Source organism: Carettochelys insculpta, chromosome 7 (genome assembly GCF_033958435.1).
Source record: "Carettochelys insculpta isolate YL-2023 chromosome 7, ASM3395843v1, whole genome shotgun sequence".
In the NCBI taxonomy this organism is placed as follows: Eukaryota; Metazoa; Chordata; order Testudines; family Carettochelyidae; genus Carettochelys; species Carettochelys insculpta.
In genome coordinates, this window is record NC_134143.1 from 6,733,068 (window position 1) to 6,758,187 (window position 25,120).

The 25,120-nt window shown below is 49.8% G+C and overlaps 1 protein-coding gene across 2 annotated transcripts in view; it reads left to right on the plus strand.

Annotated features, from left to right (window-relative positions):
* The window catches only part of PIK3AP1 (phosphoinositide-3-kinase adaptor protein 1), an 83,474-nt gene that overhangs the window by 21,326 nt on the left and 37,028 nt on the right, over positions 1 to 25,120 (plus strand). For both annotated transcript variants that reach the window (XM_074999839.1, XM_074999838.1), the window contains 2 exons: positions 21,069 to 21,217; positions 24,785 to 24,929. In XM_074999839.1, the coding sequence (XP_074855940.1) occupies positions 21,069 to 21,217; positions 24,785 to 24,929 (294 nt within the window). The remainder of the gene's footprint in view (positions 1 to 21,068; positions 21,218 to 24,784; positions 24,930 to 25,120) is intronic.

Here is a 25,120-nt window from a genome sequence, read left to right on the forward strand (position 1 = left end):
CGTGCATCTCGGGCCTCTTGCAACAGTGACACGCAACTCTGCACTGAGGGTGTCTGGTATGTGCTTCTTGCTCATCTCCCAAGGGTTTTGCTGTAACAGACAATTGGTTTTGTGGGTCCCAGGTAGCCCACCACAAGGATGAGGCCGCCCCCTTTCAAAGGCTGCTGGGAAGTCAGAATCTGACTGTGAGTTTTCATGATGTTGGTGAACCAGGCGAGCTTGCAGAAGGGACAAAGAGAGAATGAGACTAGCGAACAGCATGCCTCCTCCTCTCAATTATTACATTTATTACTGGCGAGAAGTGCTGGGTTGACAGCCCTGGAAGTCCAGGCTCAACCTCTGCTCCGAGTTCCAGCTCAGGGGCCCTCTAATTGGCAGCCATGATCTGCTACTCTGGTGGCTTTTCCCTGAGGCTTCTCCTACCTTCCTGGCCTCCCCCCTCTCGGGGTATGTCAGTCTCCCAATTCCTCCTCCCAGGGAGAAACTGTGGCCTTCCCCCATCACATCTCCTTTCTCCTGGGGGTGGACTGCAGCCTCCTCCTTGCCAGCCATCTGGCTTCCTGTGGTCCCCTCTTCATCTCCCTCTGCTCAGCCTTATCTCTGTTTAATCAACCCCTGCTCCCTGCCTCTTCCTCCAGCTGCCACATGTAGCTTAATTGGGCCAGCACGGGGAATACAGCGGGGCCGGCAGACACCGGGGGGCCCGGCTCTGTGCCCCAGAAGGTGGGGGCCAAGGGCAGAAGGGGCCAGGAAACCTTAAAGCTACCAGGACCATGGTGGTGCCTCCTCCACCCCCGCCAGAGCCACGCTGAGGGTGAAGCGGCACTGCTGAAACTCCAGGCCCTTTTGAAACACCGGGTCCTGGGGCAATTGCCAGCTGTGTGCCCCCTCCCCCCCCAACTCTCGGTGACAGACCTGGGGGTTCTATACCCCATCACGCTTCTATGTGCAGGGCTTGGCTAGATCCTGAATTCTGCCTCAGCACAAAGACGTGAGCAAGACATGGACTTTGTGCAGGAGGTGGTGGGACCCGTTGGTCGAGGAGAGGCCATGCGGCTGCAGCCATTTGAACGCTGCTTGCAGCCTCCCAGAGCCTGGGCTCCCAAACCACTTTGTGACACTAGGGTCAGGTTTTCAAAGGCATCCAAGGCTTTCCCCCACCACTCCAGGTTAAAGGTGGTTTTGGAGGGCTGTGGAAGGCTTCGGTAGTGCTAACGCTGTAACAAATGAGACGGCACCCCTGGCTTCTAAGAGATTACATCTTAAACAGCTGGGAAAGGGCTAATTTGGGCAGTGGAATGTTCCTTTAGTGGAGGTAGTTACTCAATAGGAAGTCGTGAATCAGTTGTGGTTATAACTGGATTTTCAGCACTTGGAAAAATGCCCAGGCGGGCACGTGTGTTTTGATGAGTGTCGCCTCTTGGTTTGGTTAAGTGAGGCAGACAGAGCGAACCATCCGTCCCCTCGCTCTGGGAGGCTGGGGCATGTGGTTCATAGCCTGGGTGGATTTACAGCCCTCTCGTAGCTCCGTCCTCTCCAGAAGGACCTGTTCTCTCTGGTTCCTCAGGGAGCTGTTCTGCCTCGCCGAGGGCCTTCCTGGGTCTTCAGCCCTCGCCATGCGTGCGCCGGAGCAAACTCCCTGTCCGCAGGTGTTCCGCTGTGGCCACTGGTCCCAGATCAACGTACTAGGTCTCTGCTGCAGGCCAGTAAGGATAACTGAGAGTCAGGGGTGAAACAGGACAGCCCTGTGTGAGCTCTCCGGGTGTTTACCTGCTGGCCTTCAGGGTTGTAAAGGGCAGTGTGTGCCAGGTTTGTAATGAGACGTATTTGAGGTGGTCTCGGAGGAGGAGGAGGCCCCTTTGCTTGCACCCCTTGGTTGGGTTTGGAGGGAAGGCCCTGCTGGCTTCACACAGGCAGTTGCACTGCTGGTGTCTTCCAAATGACTTTGGTGGCCCTACTCTGACAGCGGGGCTAAGAACACGAGAACAGCCATATGGGTTGGACCGTATGTCTAGCCCCATACCTGGTCTTCCAACTGGGTGGGCCACGTACTTCAGGCGCCAGAACAACAGTTATTGGGTGACCCATCCTCTGTTCCCAGTCCCAGCTTCTAGGACACTGGAAGACTGGAAGAGGGCAAATATAGTGCCCATCTACAAAAAGGGGAATAAGAACAACCCAGGAAATTACAGGCCAGTCAGCTTAACTTCTGTGCCAGGAAAGGTAATGGAGCAGGTAGTTAAGGAAGTCATCTGCAAGCACTTGGAAGGTAGAAAAGTGATAGGGAACAGCCAGCATGGTTTTGTAAAAAACAAATCATGTCAAACCAACCTGATAGCTTTTTTTGACACGATAACGAGACTCGTAGATAAGGAGAAGCAGTGGATGTTTTATACCTAGACTTTAGTAAAGCATTTGATACGGTCTCGCATAATATTCTTATCGACAAACTAGGCAAGTCCAACTTAAATCGTGCTGCAATAAGGTGGGTGCATAACTGGCTGGCTAATCGCACCCAGAGAGTAGTTGTTAATGGTGCTCAATCCAGCTGAAAAAGCATAACAAGTTGGGTTCCGCAGGGGTCTGTTTTGGGACCAGTTTCTGTTCAATATTTTCATTAATGATTTGGATATTGGCATAGAAAGTACGCTTATTAAGTTTGCAGATGATACCAAGCTGGGAGGGGTTGCAACTACCTTGGAGGATAGGGTCATAATTCAGAATGATCTAGACAAATTGGAGAAATGGTCTGAAGTAAACAGGATGAAGTTTAATAAAGATAAATGTAAGGTGCTGCACTTAGGAAGGAATAATCTGTTTCACACATACAGAATGGGAAAAGACTGTCTAGGAAGGAGTACAGCAGAAAGGGATCTAGGGGTTCTAGTAGATCACAAGTTAAATATGAGTCAACAGTGTGATGCTGTTGCAAAAAAAGCAAACGTGATTCTGGGACGCATTAGCAGGTGTGTTGTGAACAAGACACGAGAAATCATTCTACCGCTGTACTCTGCGCTGGTTAGGCCTCAGCTGGAATATTGTGTCCAGTTCTGGGCACCCCAATTCAAGAAAGATGTGGAGAAATTAGAGAAGGTCCAGAGAAGAGCAACTAGAATGATAAAAGGTCTGGAGAACATGACTTATGAAGAAAGGCTGAAAGAATTGGGCTTGTTTAGCTTGGAAAAAAGAAGATTGAGGGGGGACATGATAGCGGTTTTCAGATATCTTAAAGGGTGTCATAAGGAGGAGGGAGAAAACTTGTTCTTCTTGGCCTCTGAGGAGAGAACAAGAGGCAATGGACTTAAACTGCAGCAAGGGAAGTTTAGGTTGGACATTAGGAAAAAGTTCCTAACTGTCAGGGTGGTCAAGTACTGGAATAAGTTGCCAAGGGAGGTTGTGGAATCTCCCTCGCTGGAGATATTTAAGAACAGATTAGATAGATGTCTATCAGGGATGGTGTAGATAGTGGTCGGTACTGCCGTCGGGGCAGGAGACTGGACTCGATGGCCTCTCGAGGCCCCTTCCGGTCCTAGTGTTCTATGATTCTATGACACAGGGGTTTAGGGACACCTAGAGCAGGGGGCTGTATCCCTGCCCATCCTGGCTGATAGCTTCGATGAACCTGTCCTCCATGGAGTTATCTAATTCTTTCTTTAACTTGGTGCTAGACAGAGAAGTCAACCTCAGATATGCCATTTTAGCCATGCCAATCACATAGCAAAAATCAACGTATCTGTGCTTGGCTAATTTGTCCGTCTTGGCAGGAGAAGGTCAAAGGGAGAGTTTCTCCCTTCGACCTCCCTTACTCCTTGTGTCTCGTGAGGATGCAGGGGTTGACTGCGACCCCCGAGAGCTCGATTTTGTGCGTGTCCAAAATCAAACCCAGAAGATCGACCCTGGATGGGATGATCTTCTGCGGTGGTGTAGATAAGCCATTGATTACACATTGGACGTTCACAGCATCCCCTAGCAATGAGCTCCACAGGTTGACTGTGTACTGTGTTGGCTTGAAACCTTCCGCCTGTTCATTCAAAGAGTGCTCCCTCCTTCTTGTGTTGTATATGAAGAGCTAAATAACGTTCCCCTGTTTAAGTTCTTCACACCATTCATGATTTTACAGCTTTCTCCAAATCTGCCATCAGCGGTTGCTTTTCTCAGCTGCATAGTCCCAGCCTTTTAAATCTCCTTGCCGTACTCCATACTCCATGGAATTTATTTTATTGCCCTTCTCAGTATGTTTTCCAGTGCTAAAATAACTTTGTGGAGATGGTCAGCCAGAACGGCAAGCAGTATTCGAAATGGGGGTGGATGTACATGGATGGATTTATATAGTGGCCTTGTGATATTTTCTGTCTTGTTATCTATCCCTTTCCTAATGGTTCCTAATACCGTTGGCTTTTTTGACTGGTGCTTCCGATTTGAGCAGATGTTTTTAGAGGACTATCGGCAATGACTCTGAGACCTGTCTTGTGTGGTAACAGCTAATTTAGATACCGGCAATTTGTATGTGTAGTTGGGATTATGTTTTGCACTGTAAGTTACTTTGAATTTATCAACATTGAATTTCAGCTTCCATTTTGTCACCTAGTCATCCCGTTTGGTGAGGTCTCTGCAAATCTCAGCCACCTTTGCATTTAACTGAGTAGTTTTGTCTTGTCTGCAAACTCTGCCACCTCACTGTTGACCTTTTTCCAGGTCATTTATGCCTAGATTGAACTGCACTGGTCCTGGTATAGACCTGTGGGGGATTCCATGCTGTATGCCCCTTTCCACTTTGAAAACTGACAGTTTATTCTTACCCTTTGCTTCCTGTCTTGTAACCAGTTACTGAGCGACGGGGGACCTTGTGTATTATCCTATGGTGCCTTACTTAGGAGCGTTTGGGGTGGGACTTTGTCAAAGGCTTTCTGAAAGTCCGGGTACCCTGTATGTCCCCTGGATCTCCCTTGTCCACATGCTTGTTGATGGGCTGAAAGAATTCTAATAGATCGGTGAGGTGTGATTTCCCATTACAAGACCTGGGTTGACTCTTCCCCAGCAAATCGTGTTCATCTTTTTGGCTGATAATTGTTTTCTTCAACATAGTTTCAACCGGTTTACCTGGTAATGGTGTTAGGGCTAACCTGTTGTTTCCAGGATCACTCCTAGACATGTGCTAAAAAATTGGCATCACATTAGCTATCCGGCAGTTGTCTGGCACAGAGACAGATTTAAATGGCAATGCTATTCGGAGATCTGCAATTTCATATTTGAGTTCCTTTAGATCTCTTGGGTAAATACCATTTGGTCCTGATGACTTATTACTGCTCCATTTATTAATTTGTTTCCAAACTGCTCATTAACCAGTGAGGATAGCAACTTCATAAGGATTCTGGCAAACAGCGGTGTTCTCAATTTCCCTTTCATTCACTGCACTTTTCCAGAGAAAATTCCTCTGAATTTTTCTCACGTTTTGCAGTGTGGGGTGCACCACCTCCATACTGGTAAACATAACAAAATGCATGGGCCAGGAATGGGGCCAGGAGTGTGGGAGGGAGTCCAGGACTGGGACAGAGGTTTTGGGTGCAAAGGCTCTGGCTGGGGGTGCAGGATCTGGGATGGGGCTGTGAATGAGGCGTTTGGTGGGGTGAGTCCTCTCTTCACCCCCATAGTAGTTCCTGCATGACAGGTACCTTGCAGCAGCTTGGGGCCTGGGCTTACCACGTGGGTAGCTGCTGGCGCGGAGAGGACCGTCTCCTGAGACGTGCTGTGCTCCCATTCCCCACCAAGGCTCCTGTGCAGGTAGAGGTGGGGTGTGGGCGTTGACAGGTGGTCTCATCCCTCCCCAGTGTTGCCAGCAGCCGCTCGATAAGCAGCGCTGTCAGTCCCGCTGGGGTTCATTAGTCCTTTCCGCCCCACTTTGTTTGGCTTGTGAGCAGAGACAGTGTCTGGTCAGCCGGCAAGCACTGTAGAGAAGGCCTTGCGGGAGAGGCCTATATTTTGGGGCAGCTTTGAGTGCTGACCTACTGCAGGTGCTGGCTTTTCTTTTTCCCCAGGGAGGGTGGGGGGTTGCTCTTCCTCCTGTGCCCACCCCCTCTCCACCCCTCCCGGAGGTCCTCACCTGCCCACTGCTTGCACCTCTCTGCCCACATTCCCCCCCAGTGCTTTCCCAGCCATCAAACAGCTGATCGGCCATGCTGCTGATCAGGCATCACTGGGGGGTGCTTGAGCCTGGGAGCACCCATGGAGTTGGTGCCTTTGTGGTTGGAAAACATCAGCTCTGGGGCAGGGGAATAAGAGAGGGGTAAGGCCCATTATTTTGTTGTGTTTTGTTTTTAATTTCCCAGGAATCCATTGGATTTTAATTGGGGAAAAAAAGGGGAAAACCTGTTGTTTTTTTTGTGGGGGGGTTGGAAGGGGGAGCATAACACAGTTCCCAAGGCAGGGATGGGGCCAAGGGGTATGGAGTGTGGGAAGGCGCCCAGAGCTAGGGCAGAGGGTTGGAGTGCTGAAGTGCAAGGAGTGACGGCTGTGCCTGGGAGGTGCAGGCTCTAGGGTGGAGCCAGAAATGAGGGGTTCAGCGTACAGGAGGGGGTTTAAGGCTCGGGCATGGGGCCCATCTCCTTCTCTGGTGAAAAATTCCCCAGTCCAAAATAAGCATCTGGTACTTTCACCCACAGCTTCAGGTTAGTGAGGCTTTTGGAGGGGTCTGGGAACTGTAGAAAAAGACGGTGAAAATTAGTAAAAACCAGAACACAGTTTAAAAAAAAAACAGAGATTTTGGTGAAACTTGGTAAATACCAGTAACAATGGACTTAGAGATGGAACACCCTCTGGTAGGCACGTCTGGGATGGTCTGAGCTCTCTGAACTGTTCACACCCACAAGGAGTCGCCTTGGGCAGACTATGGAAAACGGATTAACGGTCATTAACTTTTAGCGCCTGGAAGACTCCGCCTGAGTGCAATTTGAAACAAAGAGTGGAGGTGCTGGGGAAGGGTGGTCCTGAGACCAGTGCCAGCCTTTGGGACAGAGGCAGTGATGTGCTCAGCGTGGAAGTTCCAGTAAGCTTTGCTTTCTCCAGTCTAAGCTAAGGACCCTTCGGACTCTGGCTTGTTGGGAAAAATCCTGTGACGCTGCAGAATATCAGATGTCTCCCAATAGGGTTGAGTCTCCTATTAGGTTCTTCTACGCTTAATCTCAAAGTAGCAGAGCTGCACCGCTCGGAAGGGGAGACCCAGGACCTATATGGGCCGTCTGACTGTCAGAGGTCAGGCCTAGATCCGTGTTGGGGTGTATGCGTGTTCATTGCTACCTTCAGAGGTCTCAGAGAGGTAGCCATTTTCGTTCATATCTGCAGAAAGCAGTCCTGGAGCACCTTAAAGACTAACCATATTATTTATTAGGTGGTGAGTTTTTGTAGGAAAGACCCAAGTGGCTGCTTGTGCCAGAGAGGACTGTCTCCTCAGACACGCTGTGCTCCCATTCCCAGGAAAGCTCATCAACTAATAAATAATATGGTTAGTCTTTAAGATGCTGCAGGACTTTCTTTATCTTCAGTGGGGCCTCGCCTCTGACACCACCACAGCATATACTAATTGCCTTTTAGTGTGTGCTGAGGATTAGTGAATGTCCTTGAAAAGGGGACCACATCCTGATTCATGAACCGAAAGCTGTTTGTTCTGATCTGTCTGAACCCAAAAGCCCCTATCCAAAGCTCTTCTGGCCTCTGTTGCTGTCCTGTCTGCTTGTCACCCCCATTACCTCTGCTGTTTCCTTTTCTTCTTCACAGAATCACAGGGCTGGAAGGGACCTCAGGAGGTCATCTAGTCCAGCCCCCTGCTTCAAGCAGGATCAACCCCCACTAAGTCATCCCAGCCAGGACCTTGTTTAGCTGGGACTTAAAAACCTCAAGGGGTGGAGAAACCACCACCTCTCTAGGCAACGCATTCCAGTGCTTCACCACCCTCCTGGGGAAGTAGTTTTTCCTAATATCCAATCTACACCTCTCCCTCTTCCACTTCAGACCATTGCTCCTTGTTCTGCCATTTGCCACCACTGAGAACAGTTTCTCACCCTCCTTTTTAGAGCTCCCCTTCAGGAAGTTGAAGACTTCCTTTAAGTCTTCTCTTCTGTAAACTAAACAAGCCCAAATCCCTCAGCCTCTCCTCATAGGTCTTGTGCTCCAGACCCTTAAACATTTTTGTTGCCCTCTGCTGAACCTGCTCCAGCAAATCCACATCCTTTTTATACCAGGGGGCCCAAAACTGGACACAATATTCCAGATGTGGCCTCACCAGTGCCAAATAAAGAGGAATAACTACTTCTCTAGATCGGCTCGAAATGCTCCTCCTAATGCACCCCAGTATGCCGTTTGCCTTCTTGGCTACAAGGGCACACTGTTTACTCATATCCAGCCTTTCATCCACCATAACCCCTAGGTCCCTTTCCATCGTACTGCTGCTGAGCCAGTCGGTTCTTGTCGACGTATTTCCCTGCACTTCCTCTTCTCTAGTCCCTGCCCCTCCCGGGTTTTCTGGCTGCCTTTGTGTTGATCAGGGGCCTGGGGAAAACGTGTACAGCATTTCTGGTCCTCAGATTCCCACCCCACACACCTTTTAAAAGCCCCCTTCCTCACTGCTGCTTCCCAGTGTTCTGTCAGTAACAAGGAACTCCATGTCAGCCCAGAGCAACCAGCCTCCCTTCGTCCGTGACCCAGCTTTGCCCCTCTCTGGTTTTGTACAGCGATGAAACTAAAAATTAAGTTGAAGCAGAGCTGGGGCAATGTCCACCTCACGCCCAGAGAGCGAAGCTGGTTATTCATTTGGGTTGATTTTTAATCCACTTCAGAAGGTGGTGGAAACCTCTTGCAGCCTGCTGAAAAGAAGATTCTTCTTTCCTTTCAGTGAGGGCCAAAAACGTGACCAAGGACATGACTCCTCCTAGTTTGGGATCAAAATTGCTCCATGCATAAACTGCGCGACGATGTACGTGTGTTGATTTCTGTAGCACAGCTACTGCCTGTGTAGCTAACAGACAGAGTTAACCACAGCTGAGCTTTACAACTTACTCACCAGGAAAAACTGAGCAGGCCTGACAGCAACCAGGGGTCATCACAGTCCAAAAGGAAACACAAGTTTTGTAAGATAAGAAACGAAAGCAAAACCCATGGGAAGCTAAACTTAAGAGACAGCTTGCTGCCTGGAAAGGGAGGGCCGTCTAGCCCAGGGATGAGCAAACATTTTACATTGGACCTTGCCGTTTGTCCCTGCGGTTGGCAAAGTTCTCCGACAAAGTTCTCTTTGTCCCTGCAGTTGGCAAAGTTCTCAGGGGTCAGTCCTGGGACCGATCCTGTTCAACTTGTTCATCAATGATCTAGAAAATGAGGTAAGCAGTGAGGTGGCAAAGTTTGCAGATGACACCAAGTTGTTCAGGACAGTCAAAACCAAAAGGGATTGTGAGGAACTACAAAAAGATCTCAGCAAACTGAGTGATTGGGCAGCAAAATGGCAAATGAAATTTAATGTGGGTAAGTGTAAGGTAATGCATGTTGGAAAAAATAACCCAAATTACACATACTACATGATGGGGTCAAATTTAGCTATGACAGATCAGGAAAGGGATCTTGGAGTTATAGTGGATAGTTCTCTGAAGACATCCACGCAGTGTGCAGCGGCAGTTAGTAAGGCAAATAGGATGTTAGGAATTATTAAAAAAGGGATCGATAATAAGACAAAAGATATCATACTTTCCCTATGTAAAACTATGGTACGCCCACATCTCGAGTACTGTGTGCAGATGTAGTCTCACCTCAAAAAAGATATATTGGCATTAGAAAAGGTTCAGAAAAGGGCGACTAAGATGATTAGGGGCTTGGAACGGGTCCCATATGGGGAGAGGCTAGAGAGACTGGGACTTTTCAGTTTGGAAAAGAGGCGATTGAGGGGCGATATGATAGAGGTATATAAAATCATGAATGGTGTGGAGAAAGTGAATATAGAAAAATTATTTACCTTTTCCCATAATACAAGAACTAGGGGACACCAAATGAAATTGATGGGTAGTAGGTTCAAAACTAATAAAAGGAAATTTTTCTTCACACAGCGCACAGTCAACCTGTGGAACTCCTTGCCCGAGGAGGCTGTGAAGGCCAGGACTCTATTAGGGTTTAAAAAAGAGCTTGATAAATTTTTGCAGGTTAGGTCCATAAATGGCTATTAGCCAGGGATAAAGTATGGTGCCCTAGCCTTCAGAGCAAGGGCAGGAGATGGATGGCAGGAGATAAATCACTTGATCATTGTCTTCTGTTCTCCTTCTCTGGGGCACCTGGCATTGGCCACCGTCGGCAGATGGGATGCTGGGCTGGATGGACCTTTGGTCTGACCCAGTATGGCCGTTCTTATGTTCTTAAGCTGGAAGACCTGTCTAACGTAACCCAAACCGATGGGAACATTGGTTATGTTCATATGAAAAAAGCCCTTTTGGCGAGTGCAGGAAACCCAGTCTGCAGAATGTAAAAACTTTATTCATCGGTAGAGCAATGTGAAAACGCTGACATAAAAGCAGTCACGTAGCCCGACGTTTTGAATGAGATGAATGAGCCTGAGACCCAGCTGCTGATCACGTTGTGCCCTCCTGGGGAAATTTCACATTGTAAGCCGTTCAAAGTCATCTGTACAGAACAACGCAAAAAAGCAGTCAAGTAGCACTTTAAAGACGAACAAAATAATTTATTAGGTGAGGAGCTTTCATGGGACAGACCCACTTCTTCAGACCATAGCCAGGTCAGAACAGACTCAATATTTAAGGCACAGAGAAGCGAAAATAGTAATCAAGGTTAACAAATCAGAAAAAAAATTATCAAGGTGAGCAAATCAGAGAGCAGAGGGGCGGGGTAGGGCAGAGTCAAACATTAGATTAAGCCAAGCTTGCAAAAGAGCCTCTATAATGACCCTGAAAATTCGCATCCTGGTTCAAACCATGTGTTAATGTGTCAAATTTGAATATAAAAGAGAGTTCAGCAGCCTCTCTTTCCAAAGTAGTGTGAAAATTCTTCTTCAGTAAGACGCAAACTCTTAAGTCATTAGCAGAATGGCCCACTCCATTAAAATGTCGGCTGACTGGTTTTTGGATCAAGAGGGTTTTTATGTCTGCTTTGTGCCCATTAACTCTTTGTCTAAGAGAGTTTGAAGTCTGTCCATGATGGCGCATATGATGTTAGTTGAGGAACATGAGAAAGTGCCCGTGATTCTGTGACTAACCTGGTTAGGTGCAGTGATGGTACTCCCGGAATAGATATGTGGACAAAGCTGGCAACGGGCTTCGTTGCAAGGAGAAGTCCCAGGACTGATGTTCCTGCGGTATAGCCTGTGGCTGTTGGCGAGACTCCTCATAAGGCTGGGAGATTGTGTGAGAGGTGGCCACTGCTCCTTGTGGGCCGGGCGCGGAAGAATGCAATAGACAGGTGGCTGGGGACCCGAGGGTGAGGCGGGCTGTTGAGAGGCCATGCCTGTGGCCACTAACGCAGTCATCTGAGGGGAGGTCAGGGTTGTTCCCCTTCACAGGACAAAGGCAGACTTGTTGGAAAGTGAAGCTGGGGCGTGATGCACCATCCCTGAGGACGGAATTGTGCAGCACAGGGCAGCCAGCCCCACCACTTCACCTTTGCTTCTGTTGCGCTACAGGAGCTTGGTTAAGTCGCTCAGACCCCAGGTCATCGGAAGTGGTTTGGTTTCGTCTAACGCGGTGCAGAACCCCTGGAGGGAGACGGCTCAGCCACACTCAAAGGCCTTCTGGGGTGGCGGGACTGAGGGCACGGGGCCCAGAGCAGGTGGGGCCGGGGGGGCCGTGGCCTCGCCGCTTGTGAACGTGCGCAGACTGCCCTTCCACGTTGCACAGGCCGTGAGGGTGAGCGACGGGAGAGGGCCAGAGAGGCATGGGTGAGGGTAGGGTCTGGGGGAGAGAAGGCACGGGAGCAAGGCTTCGGGGGAGTTGGAAGGCGTGCAGGCTCGGGGGGAGGGAGGTGGTGCAGGGAAGGGAGGAGCATGGGGGGCAGGTAGCCCCCCACCTTTAGGGAGCATGTGCTGACCCACACACTGCCTGAGTGTGGTGCATCGTCCCTCCTAGTGGTGTGGAGACCACTTACAGAGAGAACGGTGGGGCAGCTCTACAGCCCTAGCTGCCAGCCAGCAGGCGGTTAGCTCCCACAATGGAGGCTCAGGCACCAAGCTCCGGAGGTCCCAGGTTCAGTTCCCACCACAGATGGCAGAGTCTGTTGGTGTTATACTTGCATCCCTCCTGGATGAGGGGAGGTGCCCTTCAGGAGCAAGGCTGGGAGGGAATGGTCAAGAATATAAGGAGCTGAGTTCCCTCAGAATGGGAAGAGACTGGGACAGGGCGAGGCCTGAGGTGGGCCCTCCAAGGGCTGGGAAGCCATCCAGAAGGGCCTTGGAGAGAGGCAAGATGGTTGAGACCCAGGGAGCAGAGGGGCTGGGAAAGGGAATGCAGATGGAGCACAATCTCCCAGGGGGAGGAAGCCAGAGGTGGGGAAAATCAGGGCAGGCCGAGGGAGAAATGGCTCTTGTGCTTGCCTCAGGACGGCGAGAGGGTGCCAGCCCTGCAGCGAGAGGGTGAGGGCAGTGGTGTGAGGGCCAGGCGTGTGTTCTTCATTTCAACTCCTCTTTCTCACAATAGGGGAGCTTGTGGCTTGCCTGGAGGGCTGACCCACCTCACAGGTTCTGCTGAAAGAGCCCAGGAAGCTCTGATAGTATCCCAGGGCTGCCTAGTCTGAACCTCTTGAGCTGAGGCTTTGGAGTTTTGTCTCTAGCAGCCTCTGGCAGTCCTTCTCAAAAGCATCTCCCTGTGGCAGCCACGCTGGGAGCAGAGCACAGAGCAGCCCCTTGGTGTGTGTCCTGGTTGCATGCGGACCCTGTGCAGCAGGAGCGGGTGCTACAGCAAGTGGTGGAGTTTCAGCGGTGGGAGCAAAGATCGGAGATGTAAGGGAAGTCTCTTGGGGATACAGCTTCTGTGCCTGATTTTACCACCTGCAAGGAGCTACCTCACGAGGGCTTGGAACTTTAAGCTGAGAATTTCAGCCTAGCTACCAACCAGCTGTGGCGAGCTCCCCTCTCACCTATAAGGTCAAAAGTCTCTCTTCTCCCAACCTGGGGGCTCACTTGGGTGAGGGGGGTTCCGAGTTCCGCCCAGACCTCCCTGCCGTGCTGGGCTTTCCTGCTCACTCGCCTCGCCTGTGTTTCCGTTGGCACTCGTCGGAGCTGTGCCACAAAACTTTCTTATCCCACCGCTTGAGGTCAATTGCTTCTGCCTCTGCAATGCTTCCGCTTCCCCGACAGTGCAGGAACTTGGGGTGAGCCGGACCCAAGCTTGCATATTCCTCATGTAAGGCAACAGCGTCCTAGCAGCGAGTACGAGGCAGGGCGTGGCCTCGCTTTTCCAGCCATGCTTCTGCCAAAGCCCCTTGTCACTGGTTGCTGGCAGTTGCAGCTGAGTTTGCCCAGTCAGATCTGAACTCAGCCTCCAGGTAGAAGTGCCAGTCCGTTCGTAGGTTTCACGCTCATCTTTGGGGTATTCACGCTACATTTGGCTGCACCTTTCATTGTGCTATCTCAGCTGGGGAAGAAGCAGCCTGTGAAGAAAAACGTGTCCAAAGGTCACCTGCAGATGAATTACTCAGCCCTGCCCAGCTGGTTAACGCTAAGCCCTGTGAACCATATGACTGTGTAGGCTGAAGTGCTCTGCATAATTTGCTGACTCTTCCAGCCAGCTCCCATGCCTGGTGCGGAGGGAACTAAGCCCTGGGAAACCAGGCTGTCAGCTCAAGGCAGATAGTCAGGAGGAAGTGGGTGGCAGACTGGATGTGTGTTCTGCACATAACAACATTGTCTGTTAAAATAACCTGATGCTTCCCGTTGTCTTATGTTTGTCGGGAACGGCAGAGCAGGTGGCCACATCAAGCTTTCCTCTAGTTTTCCGGTGGGTGCTACAGACACACAGTGAAATCAAACAGCTGGCTGGAAATGGAGTGCGGTGGCTTGGCTGGGATGGGAGAGACACTGCATGGAGTTGTTCTCTGACTTTTGGCTACATGGTTCTTTGTCTGGCTGCTGTTCTTAGGCATACTCCAGAAATAGTCCGGCCTGGGCTGAGGGTAGTTTATTTGAAGGGGAGCAGAGAGGGTCTTTTTTTCTCAAGACAGAGATTAGGGTGAGTTGATGAAAGCAATAATTACTGAGAGGGGGAGCTCAGTTCAGGCTGAACCTCTCTAATCCAGCAGCTTCGGGACCTGACCGGCATTGGGTGAGAGAATTTGCTGGACCACGGGAGGTCACGTTGTCTAGCAACATTACCAACACTTCCACTGTTGACTGGGCTTTTAGAAGACATTGAGGGGTAAATTACAGCTTAAATAACAGCACGGAACAGTGGGGGCCAGAACTGGCGGCTGGAAACAAACTTTATGGGACTGGGGAAGTGTGGGTACAATAAGTGGTCATCCAGCTAACTAAAATCATGCTGGATTATGGATGTTGCTGGACCACAGAGGTTCAACCTGTATGTCCTAGTGATCAAGGAAGGGATCAGTCCCCTCTCTATGGTCGGTCTAAGATGGATGCTTTTGCTTCTAATTATACCCATTTTGCAAATAGTGTGTGGTGGTGGCGGGCAACTCTTTGGTTTCCTGGTCAGTGTAATGAGGCCAATTCTGCCTGTCCCTTGGGGGGTCTTTGTACTGCTGGGGTTAGTAAAGTGATCTGTGCTGTGGCTCATGCACGTTCATATATCAATGGTGGGAAACTCGGTCTCCCCGCATAGGCCCCCCAGTGTTGCCCAGTTGCTGCTGGGGATAGATAGAAAGGCCAGAGTTAGAATTTTCTGAGTGAGAGAACCAGTGAAGAATTCATTTCCAAAGGTCCCCGAGTTGGCTCCTCCATCCTCAGTTAATCCAGTCATTGATTGACAGGGCTTGCTCTGTTTTCATTCTTCCTGGTAGCTCTGTTCCACAGCCACAGGCAAGACTAGGGCTAGGAGGAAATGTGCTACAAGATCAAACCCCCCCCCAGAAGCTTTAATAGATCCCAAATTTATTGTCAGCTGGTTCTCCTCAACCACGGTTCTCATAGGCTAAGTCTACACGAGAATCTTAGAATCATAGAATGCTGGGACTGGAAGGGACCTCTAGAGGCCATTGAGTCCAGCCCCCTACCCCAGTGGCAGGACCAAGTACTGTCTAGACCATCCCTGACAGACATTTCTCTAACCTGTTCTTAAATATCTCCAGCGATGGAGGTTCCACAACCTAGAAGCATTTGTTGCCAGAAGTTACTGTCGGAAGAGATGTTCTGACAAAACTGTCGATGGATTGCATCTACGCCTAAAAGCGGATCCATCTTTTGAGCCGCTCTGTCAGCAAAAGAGCCCCCGAAGCGTCGGCATGGTTTTTTGGTTGGCAGTTTGTTGACAAACTGCATTTTGTGTGTAGATAGTCCCTAGCGTAGGTTGAGTCATAGAGTCATCACACAGGAGGGGACCTTGTGAGGTCACGTAGGCCAGTGCCCCGCACTCACGGTATATATCTGACCTGATCTTAAAAATATCCAACGACAGAGATGCCACAACCTCCCTGAGGACTGTAGATCAGCACTTAACCACCCTGATGGGAAGTTTTCCTAAGGCCCATGCTAAACTGCCCTTGTCGCAACTTAATGTATATAATATATGGAGATACACATCTCACAGAGCTGGAAGGGACCTTGTGAGCAAGCAACCTATTCTGCCACCCTACCGGGGTGAGGCCTGTCTGGCTTGGAGGACTTTCTCTTCACCTGAAAGGGTTCTTTGTGGCTGGAGGGTGAAGCCACAGGCATGACTGAGCCAGGAAGATGACCTGAACCACAGTGCACCAAGAAGGGCCTTGGTAGGATGACCCTCCAGCCCAGCCCTTGGACGTCCATCGTGCACTCTATCTGCCGTGGGGTGTGTCTACACTTACTGGGAGATCAACCTGGTCAGGGTTGATCCTCTGGGGTTTGATTTTGTGTGCCTAGTGGGGATGCGTGAAATTGAATTCTCTAGGGTCGATGGTTGACCGTGGGACTCCACATTCTTGTCGGGTGTAAGGGAGGTCGACAGGAGAGTTTGTTCCATCAACACCCTCTGTGAGGATGGCTAGGCAAGTCAATTGTAGATATGTCGATTGCGTGTCTACGATTGACTTTAAGGTCTAGTGTAGACCTGGCCTAAGTCTGAGCTCGGGCTCCCTTCTTTTTGCTTCCCTTGGGCTGCGGTTCCATTTCCTGAAGGACTCGTGTTTGGCTGAGCCCTCTTGGCTGCTCAGCTCCCATCCCCTCCACTGATTCCATCGTATCTATCCTCTGCCCTGGCCTGGTCACCCTTGCACTGGGCCCTGGCCCTGTTTCCTCTTTCATCTGCTGCCTTTGCTCCTCAGCTCATGTGACTGAATGTTTTGGGAGAAAATCCAGACACCTTTCAGCCTTTCTCCGCTCACCTGGCTTTCCCAGGCCCCTTGCTCCTCCCCCTGAAGTCCCTGGCAGCGGCCTTCTCCAGTAGCCCTTCTCAGCACTTGTCTTCCTCTTCACATGGCCACCTTCCTCTCTGCCCACAATCTCCCAGCTTTCATCTACAATCGACGTGACCCAGCCACTGCTTTTGCTCTCCATCTGCCATCTCCCATCATGGGGCTTGGCTCACGGCTTGCTTCCAGCGCCCCAGGTCCACGTAGCAGTGCCGTCGCCGCAGGCTGACATTTTCCTTTTGTCCTTGCCTGCGCCCCTGCCTCCCCTCTCTCCTTTTGAGGGCACCGCTGAGTTCTGAGCTGGTACCTGATTCCTTTCTTAAAGAGCCTCGTTTTCAACAGAGCACGGTGCGTACTGTGTAATGTTACTCTCTTCCACCCCAGAGATGGTGGCATTTTAGGGGTGGAGAATGAGCCCTCTATATTCTAAAACAACAAGAAGTCCTGTGGCACCTTATAGACTAACAGATATTTTGGAGCATAAGCTTTCGTGGGCGAAGCTTTCTTTGCCCACGAAAGCGTATGCTCCAAAATATCTGTTAGTCTATAAGGTGCCACAGGACTTCTTGTTGGTTTTGAAGATACAGCCTAACACGGCTACCCCTCTGATACTCCCTCTGTATTGTTTTGCTTTGGGATTCCTCTGGGTGCCAGGCCTTGTATACATTTCAGGGATTTAACATTCTCCCTGCTGTAACCCAGTCACACACTTGATCGCTCCAAGCAGGAATTCCATCCGCTCGGAGGCTGATCAGATCAGAGACTGAGATTATGAAAAGCCGGTTACGGTAGGGATTGTCAGATCTCCCCAGGACACTCTTAGGCTGTGCTGCTCTGACAGCAGCCTGGAGGGAAGGGGCAGGGGGCAGCCACGTACACCAGAACGTGCTGCAGAGACACATCAGAGACAGGCGGCCGGCCGTTCGTCATTTCCACAGATTTGATTTATCTGACTGCGCTTCTTGGTCTGTTTCATTCGTGTCGGGCTTGTACAGAGGGAGGCAGAGAACAGCTGGCGATGGCAGTCCGTCTCAAGCGGCTCATATTGTCGGATGCACAGCTTGATGTCCTCAGACCTGATCTTTCTGAGGGACTGAACACCCATGACTCCAAAAGCAGATGGGATGTTCAGTGCCTCTGACCATTAGGCCCAAAGCTGGCACTCCAAGGCCGGGGGTTGGGTGGTGGTTTTTGCAGTCCGGCATTTTAAAGCACCGATTTAAATAGTTTACAGAATTTCCAGCCAATTTACATTGATTTAAAAAATTAACAAACTTAGTCTGAAAACTTGGGCTTTTGTAACCTTAGGCTAAAAATTCGTATCTAAATGCTGGTTTTTACAATGCCGCTATCGGTAGGAACCTTCTCTTTGAGTGTTGTCACCCTGCAGTCCAGAGACTTTGTTCCGTCACTTCAGCAGGTTCCTGCTTTCACGCACATGAATAGGCTCTTTGACTTCAAAGAGGCTGTGCTGGCGCTTAAAGTTAGGCCCCGTATGCGAGTGTTTGCGGCACCGGCCGGCAGGATTGTATCCCTTTTTCATTACATTTAATGGGATATAATGTGTCACTTCAAAACAAAGGCTAGACAATGAACAGCTGTTTAAATACAATGCATTAGCAAAGTTATCCTGACCTTCACACTTGGGTGCTTTAGGCAGCCAATCTTAGGAGCTGAAACTCTGGGGATTTTTGTCCAGCTCCCTTATTGTTCTTTATTTGTGTTGGGGTAGAGCACAACCCCACCACAGCCAGGCCTGCGTTGTGCTAGGTGTGGGGCAAACACAGAACAAAAAGACAGATGGCCCCTGTTCCAGAGACTTAGGGTTGGAAATCACTGGAGAAGTGCTCCTCTGATGTTTTGCTGCTTTGAATGCTCTCAACTTATGGGAGTTCAGTATATTGCAAGGTCTCTGTAAATACAGCCTGGGCTGCTGGCTTGCCAGTTCTGTTTTAGGTTGGCATTCATGCAGTAAGGATGTCAGTGAGGCCGGGATCTTGATTTTTATCTGCAGAGATGAGCATTTTAAATTTTCTAGTCGAAAAAAATCTCTAGCAATGCAGAAGTAGAATTCTGAGATTTTCCATAGTGCATGTTTTATCTGTTTTTAACATCTCAATGTACATTCTTAACGAGCTACCAGAAGAGCTAGCAATGCGTGCGTTTTAAAATTAGTGATTGAAATAAGAAATCAGCCATTTAAAAAAAAATTATTACCGTTTCCCCAAACCCATGCCAGGAAATAGTCAGTTAAAAAAAAAAAACTGGCCATGACTTTTATTGCTGTTTGACTACCAGGAACCAGCTAAACAAAACTCAGACCTTCCTGGTATCGTGGCTGCTGTGTCATTAGCCTCTGGCAGGCGAAGGTAGTGACTTCGCTCGGATTTTTCAGTGATGTGAACTGAGCGCTAGTCAGAGGCGGCAGGTGCTTCCAACGGACACCGCCCTCAGTGTCCTGTCAGAAGGCTGAAGGGGCTGCTGCTTCTGCTCCGTTCTTGGTTCCTTTTCAGTGACTGCAGGACCAGTTGAGCCTGTTGATGTTTTAGTGGCTGTGGGTGTTGTCTGTGGGAAATTGGACTGAGGCCACCATTCTTCTCCCGAGGAATGGTCACAGTGACAGGGTTCACTGTACCTCGGTGTGGAATCCTGCGCTTGTCCCACTCACGGGCCAGGTCTGGGGTGACAGCTGTTGGGTATCAGCCATGCTTACCTGGCAGATCCGGCTTGGGTGGGCCCCTGCAGTTCTTCCCTTTGGGAGCAGGCGAGCGGTGGTGCCTCCAGAGACCTGAGAGGCTTTGTAAACCACAGTATTGTTTAATCTGAACAGCAGGAACAAAGCATAATAGGAGAGAGATGCATTTTTAAAACAAGAGCACATCTGTTTCATGGCGTTCCAGGAAGGCAGTCTAGACCCCACAGCTGTGGGCATGTTCCTCTTATCTTCCCTCTGATCCCCCCTCCTGGATGGCCTCTCTTTAAGTCTAGCCAAAGCAGTGTTCCCTATGAGATCCCCAGGGATTCAGGTGCTGCCTAGCTGTTTAGCAGAGTACCCCCCAGTTGGCAACCTGTGTTTCTGTTGGTGGTGCCCATAACATAATTTATTCCACCCAGGATGGAAAAAATTAGTGGGAGCACTGAGCCAAAGTCCCTTGTTGTAGCTCACATAACGGACCTGCTGTCCTAAACCAGTCTGAGCTCTGCAGAAGGTCTGAGCCCCAGAGCAACACCGTTCTTAGCTCTTGCATTGTTTCACATCTTTGCTGGGAAGTGAGTGTCTGTTCCTGGGTGCGTTTCCTGACAATCTTTTGGTATTGACCTAACACAGGATATTCACAGGGTACCAGACGCAATAACCCAGACGAAATGCAGCAAATCCCCTTGCAAACATAGGACTTATTAGAGGAAGCTACAAATCCATCAGGGTGACCCGCTGGTGACCGTCAATCAACGCCAAGCTGAGGAAATACGGAGAGAGACCTCAAGTAGGGTTTAAAGCAGTGGCAACTGGTGAGGGAAGAAGGGGCGGGAGGAGGGGGTGACTGGTCATGTGACCGCCACCCCCATCTTGTAGAATATATATAAAAGCATGGCAGTTAAATAATTAAATATTTAAGTAATAGAAGGGGGAAGATGATCCAATGATGAACCAATATGGCCAACATGCAGTTGTTAATTCTGCAGTAAGAAAATATATCCTGGCCATATAACTGTAGTGGCTTATTGTAAATGACCCCAAATATCAATCAATAAAATCCTCCCTCCTTCCGCCCTCCTGAAATGAGGGAAAACACAAACCACACAAGCAGAACTCCCCACCCAGGCTGGGTGAGGAAGTGTGATGCAGCGGCCCAGGCGTGTGTCTCCACTCCGACTTCTGTCCGCTTTCTGGACACGGGGCAGAGTGGCTCCAACGGAGTGGTCCTTAAGAGGCTTTTAAACATCAGGGACCAAATTCATCCCAATTGCGGCTCCGCTGATAGATAACCAGTGGGGCGTCGGGTGAGCATGGGCAGACCTGTGGGAATGGAGGGGCACTCAGTTAACGAGCGAGGTGGGCTTGGGTGGAGCCAGGGTTTTGATACCACTCTGTGATGAGCTAGGTAAGTAGCCCTTCCTGCCTCACCCCCAGCAGGCTCGTCATAAGCATTAAGGGGGAAAGGAGTGTGCCTAAAGCTTGCGCTGTTAGCGTCAGCCCAGCTGATGCTCAAATTCCAGTCACTGAAGTTAACATGTAGTTTCATTTTCACGCCAATAGGGCTGTTGCATAAGCATATTTCGTGTTTCTGCAGCAGTTCTGACGAGCTGCAGGCCTCCGGGAGCAAATGAAAGCTGTCCCCAAACATCCCCTGATGGGAATAAATGAGGAAATGTGGCCAATTCCCCTTTCTTCGCCGGGTCCTCTTTTCTGCTTTCTTGTTTCAGACTTTGGGCCGATTCTCTTTTTCGAATACTTCGACGTTTGTGGCTCTCTAGAGGCACTCGTGTGTTATTAAGACCTGAGACTGGCCTAATGGGGGACCATCTGTTCTGTTTAGATTCTGGCTGCGATTCAGTGACTGACACAGAGGCTGAAGACGAGAGAGACCCAGTTTATTCCAGGAAACTTGCCATGAGTCAGCAGCCGAGGAAGTCGGAGAGCGCCCTGGCAGACTTGGTGGTGCAGCCTGACCGCATACGCTGTGGGGTACAGTATATCCATTTCCTCTAGAGTTCTCCACAGGGAACTGCAGCGTGCTCAGGCAGCTCCTTCTCTGCGCTGCCCTGCTGGAGGCCTAGATGCCGTTCTCCTCCTCCGGCGCTGACCTCAGGGTCCTGTCTCCTGAGATTTCTTCCCCCAGCCTAGGAGCAGCAATGGGACGCTCAGTGTCCGATGGTTGTCCTGGCTGCACTGTGGAACCTCCGATGAAGATTTAAATAGGGTTGCCCCCCAGCCTGAAGGAGGCTTAGGCTTTTTTTGAGCTTATCCAGGCAGGTGGGATGTAATTAGTCATGGTGGCTGGTTAACTCACCAGCTCTTGGCACTTCCTGCAGATGATCTGGATCTATTCCCTGATGCTTGTGCAAGACAGCAACTCTGTCAGCTCATCCCCTGCAGTCCCCCCCAGTGGAAAGTACTATACATATCCTGCAGCAAACTCTGACCCAAGAGAACCATTTCCTGGAGCACCAGCCCTGTTGCGTCTGAGACCTGATGGCCAGCCAGCTGGACACGCAGACTGTTCTGAGAGACTGGAAACCCCACAGCTAAGCAGCGTGTCGTGTTGCAATGTGACCACCAGTTTACGTTATTTCTTTTTCACATGTTGCAGAAAATGCGCCGGCTTAGCTTCTGAGTGCAGTAACGCAAGGTCTGCAGGACACACTCGGTGTCTTCCTAGGCTTGTCACAGTGAGGCCAACTGCCAGCCTTTTATCGTTCCTCTGATTTAATGCCCCAGCTCTTAGAGTCACGGGTCTAGGAGACCCTCAGCTTTATTTAGAGTTTCTAGCTTTCAAGGCTGCAGAGCAGCTTGAAAACATGAGCCATAAAGGTTCAGAGCAATAGGCCACTGAGAATCTCAAAGCCATTTAACACCAATTTTTAAGTCATTCATGTTTTTTTTTTTTTTTTTTTGCACCTGACTTTTGATTTTTGCACTCCAGCTCTTGGCTGCATTGTCACCTCATCTAAAACAGCTTCAGCACATGGGGCGTTTCTGGTTCAGATGCAGAGGTATCATGTGCTCCCATGTGCCGGGAGAGGCACAGAGAGTGGTGGGCCTGGTCCTTGCTCTGATGCCTCTTCTTCCTGCATCTGCAGGAGCAGGGGAAATGCCCTGAAACTCACCACAACTGTGGTTGGGCAAGGGATCGTTCAACTGCAGCACTGACCCCTACTGGTCGCTGGGGGGTAATGGCATTTGAGCTTCCCAAGGGAGTTCCAGGGTGTTCCCGACTGCAGCACCAGCTGTTTGTGGTGGCACCTGAGCACACTGGAATGTAGGAGAAGAAACTGGAACAGAGTCATCTGGGACAGAAGCATTCCTCGGTGGGACGGGAGAGAAGGCCGTAGATTAGAAGGAAACAGCTGACCGTGTTTTATGAAGTGACCTTGCCCGTCACTGAGGCCCAAGATCTTTGTGTGATCATTTGGGTTTGAATGGCGTGGGAACAGTCCCACCACTAAGAGCCAAGTTAACTGGGAACTCATCTGAGTAGCTTGAGATCCTGAGGCCGCCTGAGCTTCCTGAAAAAAGGAGCCGGGGCTACGCTTGGAACTTCCTGGACAGATGTAAGTGCCGCATCCGTGGAGGTGCTGTTGCTGCCATCCCTGCGTTTTTACCAGGCGCTCCATCATCTCAGGGCATTTCCAGGTTATGTGGTCTCCTCATGCACTACCAGCATTGTATGTGCTATCAGGCTTTTTCCGTTTCTAGCAAAACGAAAAAGCACTTTAAAGACTAACAAAATAATTTATTAGGTGAGGAGCTTTCGTGGGACAGACTCACTTCTTCAGACCATAGCCACACCAGAACAGACTCAATATTGAAGGCACAGAGAACCAAACATAGTAATCAAGGTTGACAAATCGGAAAATTATTATCAAGAAGAGCAAATCAGAGAGCAAAGGGGCAGAAGTGGAGGGGGGGAAGTCAAGAATTAGAATAAAGCAAAGGATGTAGAAGAGTCCTTATAATGAGCCAGATAATTGCCATCCCAGTTCAAACCATGTGTCAATGTGTCATATTTGAATATAAAAGAGAATTCAGCAACCTCTCTTTCCAAATGGCTGTGAAAGTTCCATTGCAGTGGAACACAGACTTCTAGGTCATTAACAGAATGGCCCACTCCATTAAAGTGCTGGCTGACCGGTTTGTGAATCAGGAGTGTTTTGATGTTTGTTTTATGCCCCTTAGTTCTTTGTCTAAGAGAGTTTGAAGTCTGTCCAATATACAGAGCAAGCGGGCATTGCTGGCACATGATGGCATAGATGATGTTAGCTGAGGAACATGAGAATGTGCCTGTGATTCTGTGAATAACCTGGTTACGTCCTTTTCTAGCGGGGGATAACAAGGCCTCCGTGAATTAAGCCTCATGGGAACCATGTGCTGCTGGCAACTCACCTCTGCCTCGGTTTCGTCACATTTTTAAAATGAAAATGCATGCATTGTCTGAGGTGTGTCTAGCAACAGAATCCAGAACTCATGGAATGGTACAATCATAGACAGTTTAGGACTGGGAGGGAAATCCGAACCAGATGTAGGCTTTTTCTGCCGTTTTTGGTGCCTAGAAACGACCAAATCCTCCACTTTTGATAGCTTCCAGTCCACTGGCAGGGCTGAGAGAGCCTGGCACAGTTGAGTGAACACTTACAGGATACTCCAGTTATAATCCCTGTAGTAAACGACTTGTTAGTGTAATAAAAACACTGGGAGTGAACACATGTAACATGTTGGTGATCTTCAAAGCCCTGGCTACCCGCAAAAAGAGTGATGCTCTATTTATGGACCAGTCTCAGAGGGGCAGCCGTGTTAGTCTGCATCCACAAAAATGAGAAGTCTTGCGGCACCTTAAAGACTGTGGATTTTTGCCCACCAAAGCTTACACGCAAATAAATCTGTTCGTCTTTAAGGTGTCGCAGAACTTTCCCCTTCCCAGTTCACCGGAATGGAAGCTGAGAGAGTCACAGAGAGATTTAAGCGTAGCCGATTAACTCCCCCTCTCAGAGGGGCACCCTGGTTTGGCTTTTTTTCCATCGACAGGAGAGTGTCCCCACCGGCACTGCACTGTCCCTGCCTGGGCTTTTGCTGACACAACTTTGGTGGTTGTGGTTGTGTGTTTTCACCCCAACCAAACGCAGTTTTACTGACAACAGCGCTAGTGCATGTGGGTACTGAGTTTTCTTTTTTCCCAGGGGTGCACCACCCTTCCCCTGCCCCTGGGCCCATCCCTACTCTACCCTCCACAGCCTCCTCTTCCGGCTCCTGTGCCATTCCCTCCCCAAGGACCCTGTCCACTCGCTGCTCACCGCTTCCCAACAAGCCATCCTCCAATCTTCAGTTTTATTCTGCGGCCCACAGACCCTGCTACAGGGCCTGGCGTGCAAGGCTATGAAGGGACTCAGAAGATGTTTCTAAATGACCACTTGCTGGGAGGTTGTGTCCATGATCAGAGCTGAATCCAGCGGCAAGAGCAGTGCTGGGGTTGCAGTGAGGCCCAGGGTCAGGATACTGTGACCCTACATGACATGATGGCTTTTTTTTTTTCCCTAGGTGCAGACAACAATTTATATTATCGTGAGATGTAAACTGGATTGTCAAGTGAAAACAGAAGTGGAATTCTCTCCAGAGAATGCCCAATCTGTGCGTGTGCCAGCCAAGTTGGAAAATGAATACACAGTCTCCGTACAAGCTCCTGGTAGGTAGACCAACATGGGAAGTAAAGTGAGTTTATTTGGGCTGCTAGAGAGTTGCAGGCAGGGACAATCTAGAGGCTGGAACACAAAAAGCTGTAGACGCGGAAATCACAAACTTCCGTTCCCAGCATTTCTCACTGCGTGGGACTGGTAGAGTCCCTGTCTCCTCTGTGTTTGTTTCCCCAGTCAGTAA